This window comes from Plecotus auritus (assembly GCF_963455305.1).
Source record: "Plecotus auritus genome assembly, chromosome: 2".
NCBI classification, from domain to species: Eukaryota; Metazoa; Chordata; class Mammalia; order Chiroptera; family Vespertilionidae; genus Plecotus; species Plecotus auritus.
This window is the reverse complement of record NC_137771.1, coordinates 207,573,846-207,593,726: the sequence shown is the minus strand read 5'-3', so window position 1 is coordinate 207,593,726 and position 19,881 is coordinate 207,573,846. Positions and strand designations below refer to the sequence as shown.

The 19,881-nt window shown below is 40.4% G+C and overlaps 1 protein-coding gene across 1 annotated transcript in view; it reads left to right on the top strand.

Moving 5' to 3' along the window:
• Positions 1-19,881, top strand: part of KCNAB1 (potassium voltage-gated channel subfamily A regulatory beta subunit 1) — a 223,140-nt gene that overhangs the window by 98,174 nt on the left and 105,085 nt on the right. Inside the window, exon 2 of the mRNA XM_080657831.1 lies at positions 17,104-17,147. Within this exon, the coding sequence (XP_080513957.1) occupies positions 17,104-17,147 (44 nt within the window). The remainder of the gene's footprint in view (positions 1-17,103; positions 17,148-19,881) is intronic.

The following is a 19,881-nucleotide window of genomic DNA, read 5'->3' as shown; positions in this document are numbered from 1 at the left end:
GTCAGTATCTTTCTGCAATGCAGATTGGGTGATATTTTATCCTTGCTTAAATACTCCAATAGTTCTACATTACACACAGGTTACATTTCAAACTCATGAAACGTGGCATTCAAGTCTTTCTTACACTAGTCCCAATCGATCTTTCTGTCTCAAGATCCCTAGCTGTAAATTGACCCACTGTCCATCTGTTAACCATACCATGTACCTTCTTGTTTAGGTGTGTCTCTTCACTCAAACTGGTTCCTCGGTTTGGAACACCTTCCCCCACTTTTTTACCTGATGAACACCTCCTCTCCCTTCAAGTCTTAGCTTAGATCCTTCTTTCCTGGGAAGCCTCTTTCAAACACAAGCAAGCAGAGTTCCTCACTCACCTCTCTGCTCCCACCCACCTCCTACTTAGTCTTATTGTGCACTCACCATTGGTATAGATGGATTCTTGTCTACTTATTGTCATTCCTCCCTCTGTTCCTCTAGACACAGTGATACCCCAGGGCTACTCAATACCCTCCATGAATGACTGGACAGAAGGAACTTATTGATCTTTAAGGTTTCCTAATACAGATATTCCCTTTCTGTGGGGTTTATATAATTCTTCTTTGCAGGTGGCTCAATACCCAGGTCTGAACATGGAGGACTCCAAATTCATTCACTACTTCTCTAAAAATATCTTGAATTAAATTGCAGGACATCCTGTAAATAAATGGAAAACCTCAAGCTGAAATAGAATGTAAAACAGAGCATCATTCAGAAAGTGTCCTTCATTGCTAAGTCTTCTTTCCTACTACATATATTGGCCACTATTTAGATGTTAATTCTACTTTCTATTTGCCACTTTTTAGATGTAAGTTCTACTTTATGAATACATGTATGTGCCAAACAGATAAATCCTGGATGAACCAGCTGCAAATTGGATTTACCAGCAGCTCTGCATCTGATGTTCTATGATTGAACCAGCCTTAGACATTGAAAACGCACTTAATGAGTCACTGAATTGGGTCTTGATTGCCTTTCCCCTTCCCCTCTTTTTATAGGGACACAGTGAAATCCAAGTTAAGGGTACTTAGCTGAAGGATGCATCTTGGAATTGAAATGAGGCTGCTTTAACCCATCCATGTCCAAGTTTATTCATTTAATCCACAGAAAGCTACCAGAAAGGTCTGAGTCCAGATTTCCATGATTTAATGATTAGAACTCACTTTCCCTTTAGCTAATAATTCATCACACCAAGGCCACATATATCCAATGGCATCGGCCTGTTTTACAGAATAGCAACAAAGGCATACAGCCAGTTTTTTTAAAATATTCTCTCCAAAATGAGCCAAATTACATTTGAAGCTCATTCCAAAACTTGTTTCTTTCACCGTTTGTAAAATAATGACTACTTGGCAAGGCACTATTAAGAGAAAAAGGCAAAGTCTCCCCAAAGATTTTCAACTTTATTTTTTACATTAGTTAGAAAAGTGTTTGGCAAAGCAAATTGCAGTTTGACTTTAAAAAGGAAAAGAAAAAGTATTGTGGGTGGGAACATCTGAAGAAATGTAATAATCTTAGTGCCTCATAATTTCTTGAGACCAATATTAAATGCTACCAGACTTCAATATCTTTAAAAATAGAAATAATGTATTTACAAGTTAATCTAAGAGATATATTTTTCTGTTTACTTAGAAAAAAAAAACTTCACACAAGCTCTCTACATAAACATATACTTTGGGCCTACCAGTATTTTCATTGAAAATATTTATTTTAGGGATTTTACAAACTGCCCCGAGTTAAATAACTAGGGTCTCAATAGTTGAATTTGCATTCCTTCAACATATGCTATTTTAATGATAAATCTAGAGTTTATTTTTCTCTCCCTTTGCAGACAAAAGAGGCAATGATCCATAATTATTCAAAATGTGTTCAGTTCAACTGGTAAAGGTTGCGACACTGGAGATTCCTTAACTGAGTTAGATCAATGGAGGCTATGATCATTTAGCTTGCTTCTGGCAATTGCCTATATAAAGTGCCATAAAGGAAGGCTAAATCCTTGTAATATTAGAGACTGGATTATAGTATGTTACCATGGCGAGATGGAACACTATCTAAGACACAGTAGTTGACAGAGATTACTTTCTAAATTCCTTGGTTTTCTTCCCTTCCTGTTATGGTAATTATAGCTATGAATATTATTTCAGAAAGTGTTTTAATATTTCTGCAGGATTATATTACACTAGTCCATGTTTGATTATAATTTTTCATGATTTGAAGTTAAAGTCTTCATTTAACAAATGTTTGTTGAGGATCTATACTGCCCCTGGCCCTGTGCTGAGCTCTAAGGATATGAGTATAGATGGAATGATATTAAGCCCCTACTACTTACATGTGGGTGGAGGGGAAGACATTTCTTGGTTTCCTATAACTGATATTATTTTTCTCTAAAGTCTCCATTATTGCTGATGGCAGGTGAGGGGGGCACCTAAAACATCCCATTCAAAGCAAATTCTTTCTCTTCTGATTTCAAGGATCAAACTCGCCTTGGGGAATCTCTCTCCCTTTTCCTTCTTTCTTCCCCAAATGGTGTCAGTGACTGGCAGGAAGCTTAGGAAACTTCCAGGCCACCACCAGCCACATGAGGTTAGTGTGAAGCTTCTTCTTGGAGCTTGGAATCCTCCTGGGTACCCTGGGCCTAAGGAGTGAGTGTTTGTCCTGAGAGTCTCGCAGACATCTCTGGTTACTGCTAATCTCTCCTAATCCTCTGGACAGTTTTACCACAGTGGGCAGGTTCGGTGGGGGGGAGTGGAAATGGGTGAGCCTAGACACTCACTTCTGACTTATCTTTTTCCTCTCTCCCTGTCTCCTGCAGAAAGGAATCTATTTTCCCTCCAGTCTAAGGCTCAAGGTCACAGTGGATTAGATTAGGGAGACCACATAATTTATCATCCCAAGTAAAATACTTTTGAAAGTAAAAAGGATGGATGGTCCCATTAATAATTAATTGTGCACCAAGCAACAGGTATAATCAGACCCCAACTTGGGAAACCAACACGTATGATCTCTAGTTAAGAAAGATCAAAATTCACCTATCCCACTTCCAGATTTAGGATTTTTTTCTTTGCTCTGTGCTACAATGGTTCTTCCTAAGTAACCATGCACAGTGAGATAGCAAGAGATCTCTCAGGAAAATCTTTGTGTATCCTGGAGTTCTTCAAAGAATGACTACCTGGCCTGACCAGTGTTGCTCAGTTGGTTGAGTAGCATCCCATGCACTGAAAGGTTGCTGGCTTCATTCTTCTTCAGGGCACCTGCCCAGGTTGTGGGTTCAGTCCCTGGTACGGGGCATGCAGAAGGCAGCCAATCGATGTTCCAGTCTCACTTCAGTGTTTCTCTCTCTCTCCCGCTCCTTTCTTCTCTCTCTAAAAAATCAATTAGAAGTCAAAAGAAAGAGAGAGAGAGAGGAAGGAAGGAAGGAAGGAAGGAAGGAAGGAAGGAAGGAAGGAAGGAAGGAAGGAAGGAAGAAAGAGAGAAAGAGAGAGAAAGAAAAGAAAGAAAGAAAGAAAAGAAAAGAAGGAAGGAAGGAAGAAGAAAGAAAAGAAAGAAAGACTGCCTGTGTGTACTAATATGTATATACAAGAGTCTGGTAACATCAGTAGCCATTGGCTGAACCCAGCAATGCAATCAGTGGAAGAAGTAAGTAGCTCTTCGTGGGGGCGCTTCCAGGTCTTGAGTAAAATGTGTAAGAAAAGCATTCCCAGCAGATGCACACGCAAAGAGCCATTCTCCCTGATTCCTGGGAGTCATAGCATGCTAATCCCTCCTCCACCGGCAGGCAACACTTGGTCATGTTGGCCATCTCCACCTTAGTGAGAATGAGTTGTTCTGACTTTCCTGAGAACAGAATTTGATTAAGGGAAAAGAGATGGAGCCTGAGGACTAGAGCCACTTGAGACCAGAGGGATCAAGAGAGAATACCATTAGAAAAGGAAAGGCGTACAGAAAGGGTAAACAGGAACACTGAGACAGTTGGAAAGAGACGTATGTGCCCCCAGGGTTGTATAATTCTGCCTAGGAAAAGAGCAGTTGAGCTTGTTGTCAGCAGCCTTGTAAATCCTGGCTCCCATCTCCCTGTCTCACCTCATCTTGTACTTTTCTCCTCCTCACAGTGGCCTCCAGCACACTCACATCCTTTCTGCTCCTCAAGCTTGTCTCACCTCCAGGCCTTGCTTATCTCTCTGCCTAAAGCTTTCTTCTGCAAGATCTTTCCGAGGCTTCTCCTTCCCATCCTCAGGTCCCTGCTCAGATGTCACCTCTTCAGAGGCGCTGTTGCTGATCACCTCATCTGTACCACCTTCCAGCTTCATACTTTCAGAGCACCTCGCATTTGTTGAGCTATTTCTGTGCCTACTTGTTTACTGTGAGCCAGCTCACTAGAATGTAAGCTTCCTGAGGTCAGGAATTTGATGTAGTCCTAGAACCTAAAAGAGTGCCTGCCTCAACAGTTGGTGCTCAATAAATATGAACTGAGTGAATCTGTAATCCACTTTGTAGAATGATTTATTTATGTCCTTAGCTCCTTGCCCACAGTAGCTCCAAAGTGTTTGTTGGATTGAAGCACTCCAAAAATTTCTCTTGACCTAACCTTCTTTTCTAGGGAAGGCTACCTAAGCTCTTTCAAACTTTCCTTTCTATTCCCCTTTCCAAACCCTTAGCCCCACACCCCTATGGCATGCAGTGAACATGGTCTGTCAAGGCCCCATTGGTCCGCCAATCCGCAGATCACACAAATGACTTCATTTTTTCCCTTTTCTCAAAAGAGAAAAAAATGATGAAATCAGTTGTGTGTATTTTAAACAATGTGAACTGTACATTTCCTTCTGCCTACTTTCCCCCCTGTGGTTTCTGTAAGAAGGCTGCTTGGGAGAGGAGTGAGATGAGTGGCAGTTCACCACCTCCCACTGCTGCCATGGCATCAATCACAGAGAGGCTGGAAAGCTACAGCTAGGGGTGGGCGTGGAGGAGGAAGTCCATAAAAGACATCAAGAGGATTTGGATGCCTAGAAAGAGCCACAGAAACTCATTTTCTCTCATCTCTAGGCCTCCAAAGTGTGCCCAAGCCAGGCAGAGACCCTCTCCCTGCCCATCTCTCTTGAAATTGCTAACTGTTGGCTCATTTCAAATAGGCAGGACACGTGAAGGCAGCGTGGGACAGTGGAAGGAGCACATACTTCCACAGCAGAAAGATTCCACTTCTGCCTGCTATGTGCTAGATTGGTGGGATCTTGACCTGTTACTTAACCTGTCTCAGCCTCCACTTTCTTCTGAATAAAATGAGCACAAAAGTGTCTACTTAGAAAGACTGTTGGCCTTTATATGCATAAATTATGTGTGAAAGCACCTAGAATAATGCGGGCATCCAGGTGGTTTCCAGTTTTTGGTGATTACAAGTAAAGCTGCCTATAATGGTTTGTGTGAACATATCTTTTCAGTTCACTTGGGTAAATACCTAGAAGTGGAATTGTTGAGTCATTTGGTATGGGTATGTTTAACTTTACAAGAAATTGTCAAAAGGTTTTCTAAAGTGGGCTGTACCATTTTACATTTCCACCAGCAATATATGAAATCCCATTTGCTCTTCATCTTTGCCAGTACTTGGCATTGTGTTTGGTTGTGAGTTTTTTTTTAATCTTATCCATTCTACTAAGTGTGTAGTGTAGTGCTATCTCCTTATAGTTTTAATTTGTTTTTCCCTTGTGTCTAATGATGTTGAGCATTTTTTCATATGGCTCATTTACCCTTCAACTATTTTCTTTGGTGAAGTGTCTGTTCAGTACCTTGGCTATCTTTTACTGCTGTTGTTGTTTTTTGCAGGTATTTTCTTCCAATCTGTAGCTTGTCTTTTCATTCTCCTAACAGTATTTTTCACAGAACAAAGTTTTAAATTTTTATGAAGTCCAATTTTTAAATTTTTTATCGATCAGCTTTTTGGTACTATTTGTAAAGCTTCTTGCCAAACCTAAAGTCTCACAGATTTTCTCCTTTTTTTTCCCATAAGTTTTGAAGTTTTAAATTTTACATTTAGATCTATGATCCATTTGAGTTAATTTTTATATGAAGTAGGAGATTTTTATCAAGGTTTATTTTTTATATGTATAGACAATTGTCCCATTTGTTCCAGCATCATGTCTTAAAAAGACTATTTTTTTCTTTATTGGATTGTCTTTGCACCTTTATAAAAAATTGGTTAACTACACTTGTGTGGGGCATATTTCTGGCTTGTCTGTTTTGTTCCACTTAGTGTCTATTCTGTTCCACTTAGTTTCTATTCTGTTCTATTTATATGCGATTCATTCCTTTAGACAATACCACACTGACTTGATTACTTTAACTTTATATTAAATCTTGAAATCAGGTAGTGTGATTCATCAGGTAGGGTCATTCTAATTTTGTTCTTCTTTCTGAAATTGTTTTGGGTATTCCAGTTCCTACATCTTGCCATGTAAATTTGAGAATCACCCTGATATTTATGAAACATTGCTAGGATTTGAATTGGGATTATATTTACTCCACAGATCAGATAGAAAGTAATTGACATCTTAACAATGTTGAGTCTTACAATCCATAAATATGGTATCTCTCTCCATTTATTAGGTCCTCTTTCATTTTTTTCTTCAGTGTTTTGTAACTTCTAGCATACAAACAGTGCCCAGATTTGGATAGATTTTTAAATAAATATTTTATTTTTAGGGTGCTACTATAAATAACATTATTCTTTTGAATTCCAAATGGCAGTTGTTCATTGCTAGAAATACAATTAACTTTTATATCTTGACCTTATATCATTCAACTGAACTAAATTAGCTTATTAGTTCTAGGAGCTTTTTCATAAATCTTTGGAATTTTTCTATATAGACAATCATGCTGTCTGCAGTAAGAGACCATTTTATTTGTTCCTTTTTAAAATATGCATGCCTTTGATTTTTTAATGCCTTATTGTACTATGATATTGAATAGGACAGTTGAATCTTAATAGTCAATCTAAACACAAAAGAATTAAGACTAAAATAATATCTAACTCTGGAAGTTTACATCAAGAAGGTAAGAAAGGCTTCTCAGACTTACTCATTTGAGCATTCATTTAGTCAATGAAATGTTTATTTGTACCATTTGCAGAGGGTTATGAGGAAGTCAAATATAAACCAGGCTTGGATCCTACCATCAAGTACTTTGCGGTTGTGGAAAGGCAGTAAAACATGAACAATAGTTACTGCATACAATTAAGAAGGGGATAAGGTGGGTTAGATCAACAGAGAAAGAACAGGAGAGAATCTAGAAGCAGAAGAACAGGTAAAAAGCCATTCGTCATAAAAGTATGACCTGGTAGTGGCTGTGAAGAAGCCAGGATGGGGGTCAGGGATGTGCAGAAGTAGGCTCTTCAGGATTTGCTGATTGTAGAGGCCAAAGAAGAGGCAGAAACAAAGAAATCTTTGGGAATTAAAATATATTTTTGGAGGGAGGGAAGGGGGAAGCCACAGACTGGTATTCCAGATTTGAGGGGTGTGTGCACTGAAGATTCAGATGGGGTGACCTGAAGGTGGGCTGGCTGGAACTAAAGGGTAAGATCTAAACATAGAAGTAGACCTTGGTCATGATTCCCCCTCTCACCCCTGCCCAAGGCTCTGAGTCTGTAAATACTAAAGGGCTGGCATTGGCCCTCCCATTGAAACAGAGACACAATTAGCTGGAAAGGCAGGGAAAAAGAGAAAGGGTATGAGTAGGGTTAGGATGCATCCTGCCAAGCAGGTTCCCAAGTTCCAGCCCCTTGTAAAATTAGAAGAAGGAGCCGTCCTGACACCTCCATTGGTTGAGAGAAGAGTGAAAGGCCACAGTGTTTCCTGTGTTCCTTCTTTCAGGGAGAGTGTAGAAACTCATTTTGCAGAAGAGGGAACCTGTATGAGGTGAGTGAGATTCCCACGGCAACCAGGAGCTCGCAAAGCTTGGATCCAAACCTGTGTCTGTCTGATAACAGCTTGCGCTTAGAGAGTATTTACCATGTGCCAAGTACTATCTTACATGCATTTTTCCTCACAATCACCCTCTGAGGTAGTTTCTATTATTACCCCAGTAACAGATGGGGCACAGAGAGGTTCAGTAACTTTCCCCAGGTTTCACTGATAGTGAGGGATGGAGGCACTTCTGCACTGTTTGTACTTCAGCACTGCACTGTGATGGCCTGTCATTTCCAACAAACCATACAGCCTTCCGAGCCACAAGAGGGGAACAAGTGAGAGGCAATATGGTCTTTATCCACAGCAAGATAATAGCATTAGAGCACCCACTGTGAGCATCATGGAACACCTACTATGCACCTCACACTGTGCTAAGCAAATGTCTCAGTCCCTGCCCTCACAGATCTCAGTCTGAAAGGAGAAAACCTCATACACAATGTGTGTAACATGCCCCGTGATGTATGGCACTCTGACAGCAGATCTAAAGGCTATGGACACACAGAGGAAATAGTCATGAATTTTCTGTTCCTCTGTCAAGGAAAGTGGAAGGCAAACTAATGTATTATGGCTGAAAGCATTTGCTTTTGATTAAGTGGCTATTTAAATACCAACCTGCCTTTCACTCAGGCTCATGCCTCAGTCTGCATTGCGCTGCTGACTTTGCTTTCTAAAGAGAAAGAAACTCCCCCACAGTAAGTGGAATTGAAAAGATGTGGAGCATGGAACTCCTCCTTCCGATGCTTTTTTGTTTGTTTTGTTTGCCTTTGAAAACTGCACATCTCATTACAGTGGAAACTAATCATAGTGCTCATTACAGTGTGGATGCCGGGGAAGGCTCGACCTTTGCTTCAGCAGGTGTGTGTATGGTATTTATGCAGGAAGGTGATCATTCTGTTGTGAGGAGAGAGGTGACCCTGGGCAAAATTAGGAAGGGGGCAACGTGTATTCTTCCCTTTGGGGACTTGCTTCCTCTACCCCACCTTTATTCCCCCTTCCATTTCTATCAGCATTTCAGTGCTTTCTCTCTTGATTATACCTTCAAATCCCTCCAAACTGATGTAAGAAAAAAGGTCTGAAACGCTTTCCCACTGAGGAGTAAATGACAGGTAATCATTGATAGGCAGGCCTCTCAAATGGGGGCAGCAGAGGGTGCCCGGGGGCACCCAGTTAAGCCATGGAGCCAAATGGCATTTCTCTAAGATAACAAACTTGCTTGAAGATTTAAGAAGGAAAAATTATTTTCTATTCAAACAAACACAAATATATTCCATGGAATATGAAATGGTTGAATAGATGAATTACATTAAAGTGAAATGTTATAAAATATTGTACATGAGGCCAGCCACTTCTTGCTAAGACCCCAGGGCCTTGGGGTGGGCAAATGCTGTGCTCTCGCCTCTGCCCCAGAGGGCAAGCCGGCAGCCCCCGCTGCAGGTGGGTGGATGAGGCTCTGTAATGGGTGAACTTAGAGTCAAGGGCTTATATACAAGAAGAGATAGCACAAGCACTGGGCCTGAGTTTGGAATTAAATCCAGCAGGGTTTAAGAAATATTTTTTAATTTACTAAAATTAAACAAGTTGGGATATTAAGCGCCAACACTATAATTTACATTATACACATTTTAAATAGTAGGAATGGGGGATTGCATATTTAATATTGCTTTCAAATACGTTTTAGGATTGTCTCCCCTCCCATTTGAAAAAGATCCTTGTAAACTCACGTTGCTTTGTGGCAGATGGATGCCCCAAGAGACATTTTAAAAACAACCTTTATCTTTCATCTGCATCCGAGATTCTTCATGCATAGATCCCTCTAGCAGTTCATTGAAGCCTAAAGACTATTCAGAAAAAGAGCTTTTAAATACACAACAAAATACACAGGAGTCCATTCAATTGAAATACATTTCAAAGTATTTATAATCCAAATTTGCAACCCCATAAAACATGCACTTTTATTAATATATTAAATAATAAGCTCTCGGAGCAAGTAGAATACCATGGTTTCCAAATGGTAATGAGGCTGAATGGTGAGTGCTAATAACTTTCTGATTTCTGAAGCAACTGGGACAGAAAACTACCTGTAATTGATCGGTAGTAAAAGCATGGGTAATGTAAATACTTCTTGCCTATGGTCATACTTGAAGGAAATGCTAAATTTTAGTTAAGTTGGTGAAAAATAAAAATGTATTTTTTTTCTATCCCAAGTTCATGACCCATCCCCCCCAAATTATATGCCCCTGAGTTAGAGGTTCTCAGCCTTGGGCAAACTACGGCCCGCGGGCCGGATCCGGCTGTTTATCCGGTTCTCTTGCTCTCCCCTCCGCTCCTTTACTTTGAATTTATATTAGTTCACACAAACACTCCATCCATGCTTTTGTTCCGGCCCTCCGGTCCAGTTTAAGAACCCATTGTAGTCCTCGAATCAAAAAGTTTGCCCACCCCTGTCTAGATTCTTCTGATTTAAGACTGAGTTATTGATTTCCAGCTATTCTGATGTTTTGGATACTTGAGACAGAAAAAGCAGAATCAATAACTAGACCTGGATGAGTATTTCTCAATCCCCACCTCACCCATGCAGAACTCACAAGTTTGGATAATGCCACCCACACAGCATCATGTCCCATCTCCATTTCCCCCTCCTGGTGACTCCAAAAGAACTATTCTAAATTCCTCAAACCCACATGACTTCTCCGAACTTTGCCAACAAATTGCCACCTTCTCCTTTGCCTCTCTTATCTATCTTTATCTCCTAGTTCCCACTTTTCTAATGATTCCAGCAAAATGACTCACAGTGTGCATTTAATAGATTCAGGACGGTTGCGATGTCTAAGCATGAATCCACAAAGTAAAAGGATCATGAGATCGGGGAGTGTGGGCCTCCTATCAGCTTCAGTACCTGAATTCAATGTTTGAGATATTACTTTTCGTAGGAAATAAGAAAGGCCAAAAGCAAGGAGCACTTATTGAACAGCAGTTATTGAAATGTGCTGGGACTGGTGCTGCATTTATATTTTCTCAGTCTCAAAAAAAAAAAAATGTGGGCTATTAATGTTTCCATTTATGAATGAGTAAAGAGGCTTACCAAGGCTAAGTAACCTGCCCAAGGTCACACACAAGCATTGTTTCTGTACCTCCGCTCTCCTCAGTCCACCCAGCTACACTCCCATCCACAGCACCACTGAAGTGACTGCCACAGAAATCAACAGCAGGCCCATGCTGCTGAACAGCAAGGGCATTCCTCTGCCCTCCCAGTACTGTACCTCTCCACCCTGTTAAATCCATCTTCACCTTGGCTTCTACAATGACACTTTTCTGGTGTCCTTCCACATCTGTACCACTCCTTCCTTTGCAGCTGCCCGCTGCTACCTAAGATGTTGGAGCTCCTCAAGGCTAGGTTTGTGACTTTCTTCTCCAGCTGAGCATGGTCTCCTTTGCCAGTTGACCCCAGCCCATGGCACCTGTTACCCTACCAGTGGTCGGCAAACTGTGGCTCACGAGCCACATGCGACTCTTTGGCCCCTTGAGTGTGGCTCTTCCACAAAATACCACGGCCTGGGCGAGTCTATTTTGAAGAAGTGGCATTAGAAGAAGTTTAAGTTTAAAAAATTTGGCTCTCAAAAGAGATTTCAATCATTGTACTGTTGATATTTGGCTCTGTTGACTAATGAGTTTGCCAACCACTGGTCTAGACACCTAGAAAATGCCTCTTCCCACTCTGAGCTCCAGGCAACTAGCTAGGATATTAATGCATGTTTGCCCATGTGCCCAAAGATGAGTCAAAACCCTCTGTTTCTCAAATGAACCCTAATCTAGTGAAATGTACCCCTCTTCATCCAGCTGCCCAAGTCAAAAATCTGAGAATGACCCATTACTCCACCTTCTCTCTCAGCCTCATTTTCAACCAAACACAATGACTTATAGCTCTTAATGGGTCAGAATATCTGGAGTCTTTCCCATTCTCCCATGTCCACTAAATCCGATTTTAGGATACCATTATTTCTCATCAGGATTTCCAAAGCAACCTCCTATCTCCTCTTCTTGCATCCCTTTAACCTGTTTTTGCTGTGGGTTTTTTCCCAGTAGTTTTCCATTACCCCTTCATAGTAAGACCAAAATTGGTAGCATAAACTAATCAGTAAAGCCCTGTTTGATTCACTTCCTGTCACTCCCCCAGATTCATTTGGAGTCACTCTGCACTCTACTCTTCCACTGCCCTATACTCTTTCACTTCTTCAATTACTCATGCTTCTTCCAAACTCTGAGCCTTTGTACATGCTGTTCGCTCAGCTCATCATGCTGATCCCTACTCCTTTCATTAAGTAACCTCCTACTCCTTCATTGGTTTTCAGATTACATGCTGCTAGAGAAGCTTTTTATAACCATCCAGCCAATGTCAGCTTCCCCAACATCCCAATTTTACACTTAGGGGCTCATTGTCCTTTTAATTAGGATTATAATCAAACAACAAACTCACTGTGTAACATCATGTCATTCCCCTTTCTTTGGTGTAAGCTCCATGGGAGCAGCAACTATCTGCTACTTAGCCCACTCCAATACCCTAATACGAGGCTTTGTATATAGTTGAAACTTGGTACATCTCCACTGAACTAATTAATTAAGTGGAAGTCTCTTTTTTGCCATACTTCTCAGACTTTTCTAGAATGATACAGATCAACAGGTGATTTTATATGTTCAAAAAAATAAGAATTTACATCATTTGTTGGAATTCACAACTGACAAATGACTTAAACCTATAACTCAAAGAATCTAAAAGAATCACCTTCTACTGTGTTCCTACTTCAATAAAAGTTAAGAATGAAATAAAGTTCCATTGTGCTATTTGTCAGTGCCTGTCATCAAAATGCTTGGCTTTTTGGTTTCCAAATAAGTCATTATTCATTTATCAACGGTGATGAATGGTGCCTTCATAAGAAAGCATATTACAGGTTGAAATCACCTTCATGGCAATCAAAATGTATGTTCCCGGGCAGCCATCAAAAGCAGCTGACTAACAAATGAATATTTCTTGTGCTCTGGATTTTTAAGCAAAGCTTAAATGTACATTTCTTGTTTTTAAAAAATTTTCCATACCTCAGATTTGACTAGTAACTTCCAGGTGAGGCACCCCATGATAGCAGAGTGTGAGTTAAGAGGGATAGAAAGGTGTTTAAATAGAGTGAGACAGCAGATGATGTAATGATCTGAGCACATGAAAGCAGGTCAAATCGAAACTTATTTCTGCCAGCCTGGCATGGCCACCGGAACCCCTTATATGGGCTTTTAGTTGTCCCTGTTGTGTCAACCTTAAATCAAATGCAAGGCACCTATTTTAGCTAGCTACACTTCTTTCTCGATCCACTTGCAACTGTGAATAATGTCTAAAATGCAAGTATTCAGAAGCAATCAATTTAAAACAACACATTTGGGCTGCTAATCTGCTGTTAGAATCTGTGATTTGTAAAGGAATGGCGAGCATAAGAATGGCTTGCGATGCTGGGCCTAAGTGATGCTTTATTTAAGTTCTCAATGCTCCATTATTGCCTTAAAATCAAAGAGAGCCTGATGGATGCTCCACAAAACAACACCAGGAATTATAGTTAATGCCTCTGCCATTGTCCTAAAATAAGTTCAGCCAAGTATTCACTGAGTGATAGTCCTGGCTCCAGAAAGAAAGGAGAAATACCACCACTGAGTTCTCAGAAGCGATAGCCCTTCTCCAGGTAACTCTTTCCTGAAGTTTTGATTTGAGACTGAGGATTTCCAACATTTGACTCACAAAGCTCAATGTCCCATGTCCCCACACTGATGATGTCATCCATTTCTAATATTAGCAGCAGAGCAGCTCAGGTTCACCCAGGAAAGATGAGCTATTATTTTGAGTTAAACAGGAACAGATACTAAAAATGAACATGCTGAGGCCTCCTTCTGATATATCTGACACGGATAAAATAGTTAAGCCCATGCACTGAAACTAGTATTTTGAATCAGATGAGAAAGGAATTCAATCTAATTGGAAATTTGATGTGCATTTTTATGCAGCCTCAATTGTGCAAATGCTGAGGAATTAAGAAATAAAATGAAAACCTATAAAGCTATTTGTTGTGCAGTGTCACACCAAGATCATAAAGTGTTCACAAAAATTCCATATGGGTGAGATAATGAAGGTTCCCGGGCATCTGTTATAGCCCAGCATGATGTGTAAACTTGGCCGTTATGGGTGGTATAGCCACACAAACAAGCTTTGAGATGATATACGTTGTACTCATTAGCTCAAATGCATCCAGTAGGTGCGTCCTATTGTCCATCAGAGCTTGAATAGATCAGCATAGCTGGACAATCGCCACATCTCCAGTTAGTACTGCAGGAGGATGCAGATGCACCATTTGGAATTGTGGAAATTGTGTTGGAATTCCATGCCATGAATTGGAGGGACCTAATTTCTCCTACCCTGTCCATCTGCAGAGTGAGAGGCATCATCATGTGCTGAAAGTGCTTTATGAGATAAGAGTCTCACAAAGATACACAGCCCTGGACAAACTCAGGGCGATGGACTAAGAGGTATGGCTTGTACACAGAAAATGCCTTTCATTTTAAAAGCAACCACCTGAACATGGTAACCATTCCCTCTAGAGGGTGAAGATATTTTTAAAAAGAGTTAAAGGAAATAAAAACATCGTAGCTCAGTGCAGAACCTATCACCACCACACCTGAACTTTTCTTACGGTGCAAAATCTGCTAAGACTTTCATTCCAGAAAAGCTGGCCTGGGAGTTTAAGCAGCAGTGGGAAAAAAAAAAAAATGGGCCACGTTTAGTACTTGCTACTTTGCAGTTTGTTTTTGCTGACGATTCTCAACTTTCTCAATTTGGTCTTCCAAACCCATAGCAGAGTGGTCATTATCTTCCTAAGTCTCTGTCATAGGGCAGGTCTCCCCACCTTCTGTGCCCAGTGACATAACCTTGCCCTATTTGAGTTTGTGATAAAAATGTCGTGCTCTGCATAATTTTCTGTACCACGTCCCTCCTTTCTGTTGTTCTCAGAATCATTGAATGATCTTAAAACGAAATAAAAATCCTTACCTAGATCCCCCCACCCATTACATGCACATAGGTATGCAAATACAAGCCTGAGATAGTAGTCTCCTTCCCATGTACTCCCAAAGACCCTGGTCCTGCTTTTCCCTGTATCCTCATGACCTGGACATTACCTGGAATGTGCCCACCTCTCCATAAATCTTTGCTGACTCATCAGTGTTGAATAAGTCTGCCTGGAAGACTCTTAATCACATTTATGTGTATGGTTTTGTTGTTGTCTTTTTTTATTCTCCCCACTATATAGCTTTTGCTCTTAATTCCCATTCTTAAAATCAGTAGACTTTCAGACTAAAAGAAAGATCTTCTGGTTGCACAGTCTGTAGTTTTCTGAGAAACTACTAAAAGAATAATATTTTTGATGTACAAGTGTAATTTAAAAATAAATAAAATAGATAAAATAACAATTTCTTATACAAATTATTCTCATGGAGAGGTCTGATTATTTTTCTCTTAGTACAGTAATTCAAAGTATTTTTTCACACCCCCCTTTATGCAAGAATTTCCTTCCAGGTGGACATATCCAATTCATGCTAGAAAACTCAGCACTGTGTCTGTGAAGGGTGAGCAGAAGCAGAAAGCACCAAAACTAACTGTGGCTTGCTGTTGTTTACTGTACAACACTTTAGCAGACGTTGTCATGTCACAGGCCCATAACAGTGATGCTGGATGAATGACACAGTCTTAGTATCCCATTCTTCTAATGAAGAACTTGAACCCCTTGGAAGGAAGTGACTTCTCCATGATTATCTAGCTAGTTGGGGAGATGGGACAGAAACCAGGGTCTTTCAACTCTGCAATACAATGCTCTTTGGACTCTGCTATCAAATTAAATGTGTTGCTTAGGTGATTTTGTAAACAATAATAACAAGTAGAGGAAAGAAAGTGATGCAAAAATGAGAGCACTAAGTACTAACTCTGATCCAGGGAGGACCTGGAGGAGCTAAGGAGTGCTGCTGTTGGATAAGTTTGTGGGTGCTGTTTTGTTTGGGGTGGGGAGGAAAGTTGTGTTCTCATAAGGGCATCTGATCAGAATATAAGGGATGTGGGTACTTGAAATATCAGGGGGATCACTTTGTAAATTATATGATTGTCTAACCACTATGTTGTATACCTGAAACTGATATCAAAATAATACTGAATATAAACTGTAATTGGAAAATGAAATTTAATCAACAAAAAGGGATGCAATTTTCTGCCAAGTTTCAGTTATTTAAGCCTCACCTCCTCACATTGGACCCCTACAAAATTCTAAAAGGCATCCTCTCTCTGAGAATTTGGTTTCTGCTCTGACAGCAGTTAGATGGTGGGTTCGGTCTGGGACTCTACGGACACACCTTTCAATAAAGACTAGAGTCCCTGCTTAGAGAGTGGAAATATATTTCCTTTCCCTGGTAAATTTTCAGGGTTGAAAAGCAAAGGTGTTAATGAAGGAAAAAATCATTTAAAAAAGGACTGTCTTGCCTTCTTAAACCAATTTTATGTAGCACTTTATAAAAAATAATGTAATTTAGTTTAAGTAGCCTGAAGGATTTTGTATTTGTTCTTTTAATAATCTCCATCCACTAGTGATAATACTCTGCTTTAGAGATTAAGTTGTCAGTTACTCAGCCAACAAATATATATTAAGGGTCCACTGGCATCAGGCTCTGCTGATGAATTAATAATAAATTATAAATGACTGGTTGGTTAATGAATAAGATATAGTTCTTGTCCTCAAGGAACTCAGATTCTAGAATGAGAGTGAAAGACAATTTGTAAGCAAATTAATAAAAACTATCATTCGGGGCTGCAAAGCTGTGTTTGCTGGGGACATTTGTTCTTGTGCTGAGCTGGAGCAACTTCTGAGCTCCTAGGGCCCAAATAGAGATGAACAAGAGGGTCTCCCCAGCCTGTGCCTGGGGCTCTGTCTCTACCACAACTCTAGTCAAGCACCATGTCATCAAAATGAGATAGAATCCTCATGGTTAAATGTACACAGTGCCCCTGAGGAAACAATGACCACATGTTGCTTTGTTTTCATTTCAGGAATCTTGGAAAATCAGGACTCAGAGTTTCTTGCTTGGGTCTTGGTAAGTACTCGAGGTATCATGTAGGGTGGGCTGGGAGGTGGAAGATTGGGGAGGATACTAGGAAGTGATTGGGGTACAGTCAGGACCCCATCTAAGGTGAGAAGGGACTTTGTGACCAGCCTTGTCCCATTCCTCCTTCTGATCCTTTCCTGCCCAACGCAGCCCTCTGCCTCTCAGGCCCAAGGAGCCATGGTGCCCATGATGCCTTAGGGAGAGGGGGGGGGCATCCAACAGAAAGAAATCTGATACTAATGCGGACCCTAGAAGAAGACTCAAGTATTTCAAGCTGTATTACAAAGCCACTGTTCTCAAAACAGCCTGGTACTGGCACAAGAACAGACATATAGGTCAAAGTAATAGAATAGAGAACCCAGATATCGACCCAAACCACTATGCCCAATTAATATTTGACAAAGGAGGCATAAACATACATTGCAGTCAAGACAGTCTCTTCAATAAATGGTGTTGGGAAAATTGGACAGATACATGCAAAAAAATGAAACTAGACCATACACAAAAATAAACTCAAAATGGATAAATGACTTAAACATAAGACGGGAAACCATAAAAATACTAGAGGAAACCACAGGCAGAGAAATCTCAGATATATGCCGAAGCTATTTCTTCACCGATACCGCTCCTAGGGCAAAGGAAGCTAAAGAGAAAATAAACAAATGGGACTACATCAACTGTTAACTTACAATTAGCAAATGGGAAGGACCTCATAGCATTTGTGTGCTCAGCTTACCTGCAGCTTATCTGAACTTTTTCTATCCTTATTTCTCTTTGCCTAATTTCTTCATGGATTTTTCTGTATTGTTATGTATTTTAGATTTTAGATACTTTTATAATCTACCATAAATACTGTGAGGACAAGGTGATATACATGTGAAAGTTCAGAGGAAGATTTCTTGATTCCTATTGAATGGAAGTGTGGAGACCAGGGAAGGGATGATAATGAATAAATAAGAGATAGTGGCAACTAATTCTGCCTCCTTTCACAGTATTTCAAAGATATTAAGGTGATTGAGGCCTAAGTTTTTCTGATTCTTTCTGATGATCTGATTTGGAACCTAAGGGTGGACTTTGTTCACTATAAGTCTAAGGGAACTTGACATTTGCTTAATTTATAGCTCTGATCTTGTTACCTTTCACTTCTATTTGAAAGGAGACTCACTATCAGGGATCATCTAGCCTTAGTTTTATGAGAATGTGCTTAATGGTAAATAATTATTCACTATCCATTATTGAAAGAAACTCTATAAATACAAATTATGAAATATGATAATTTAAGAAAATACAAATTAAGAAATATAGTAGAAGATCATTGACCAATTATCTCATAGAGTCAGTTTCTAGGGCAGAAAATAATTTAGTCAAAAGTACATAGAAAATGCCACCAAATGCCCTTAAGACTTAAAAAAATGCAGGTGTCCATGAAGTGCTACATGTAAATGAGTGTCTGGAGGACAGAGAGCAGTGTTTTAAAACCCCATGTGTGTGAGTGGAGGGGTGAGCTTTGGAACAGACGATTCAGAGTTTCAAGCTTCTCTGAGAGCCTGAACACTTGTGATAAGACACTGTGAGGAAAACAGGAGGAAACAAGGAAGTTCAGGGACTGACTGGCTTCATTCAGAACAGGTTAACAAAGCTTGACAGCTTGAATAAGCATTCTTTAAGAACTGCTCAGAGCTACCTCTGTAAGCCAGAGGAGACAAAAAAAATTCAGAGAAAGGAAAAATGCACCTGCCTTAGATAATTAGTCAGGCTCTGCAGACCCCAGCTGTCCAATCCAGAGGAAGCCGGGTTTACTGCTGTGGACTTGGGATGTCAGCAAAATCACAGCCCATGTTCAACTGAGGCTTTGGAAATTAAGCATCATAGTTCCAAGTACTCACACAATTATATTGGAATACTCTAAAGGCCATAGTTTAAGCTAACCATTCTGACTTTCTTCTCTATCAGAGGACAGGATGGGAACTTCTAGCTCTGACAAGCTTTCTTTCAATGAACCAGGAGCATGTGTAAATGAGATCAGGCAGGTGAAGTAACTCAAGGATGAACTGAAAATACATCTGAAGGAATAAACTCTGCCAGTAAGCGAAATGGGTAAAAAGAATTAAAGGGCCAAACCCACTTGTGTGTTGCTGTGGCTGGCCTGTTTTATAAACACACTGATGGGAAAGAGTAAATCCACAAAAGAGTGACTGAAAATCACCCCAGTCTAGTGGGAGGTGGGATCATCTTCTTAGAGAGGAAGAATAGAATTATGTACTCATTCATTCATTCATTCATTCATTCATTCATTCTGAGCAAACATGTAGGAAACCAGGCATTGTGCTGGTTATGGGGGATACCAGGATGAAAGCAGCAAGGTCCCTGCTTCAGATTGCTCCCAGTGTAGTAGGATCAGGCATGCAAACACAGACAGTGCATCTGACAGTGCCAGAGTGGAGAGTCTGGGATGAATCGAGCACAGGGAATTTGGGACAGCGTCACAGGGAAGGTGCTACAGAGCTGAGACTTGAAGGGAGTTATCAAGCAGAGAAGGAGGTGGAAAAAGAGGGCAAATAATTCAAGACAGAGGGATCAATGCAAGCAAGTACCAGAGCAGGAGGTAGTTGGGGAAACACTAGAATATTATGAGTGCACGGTGTTCAGGAACCTTAAGAAATGAGCCTGGAAGGAAAGCTGGGCCTGATGGAGAGAGCCCTTTTGCCTTGCTAAAGCATTC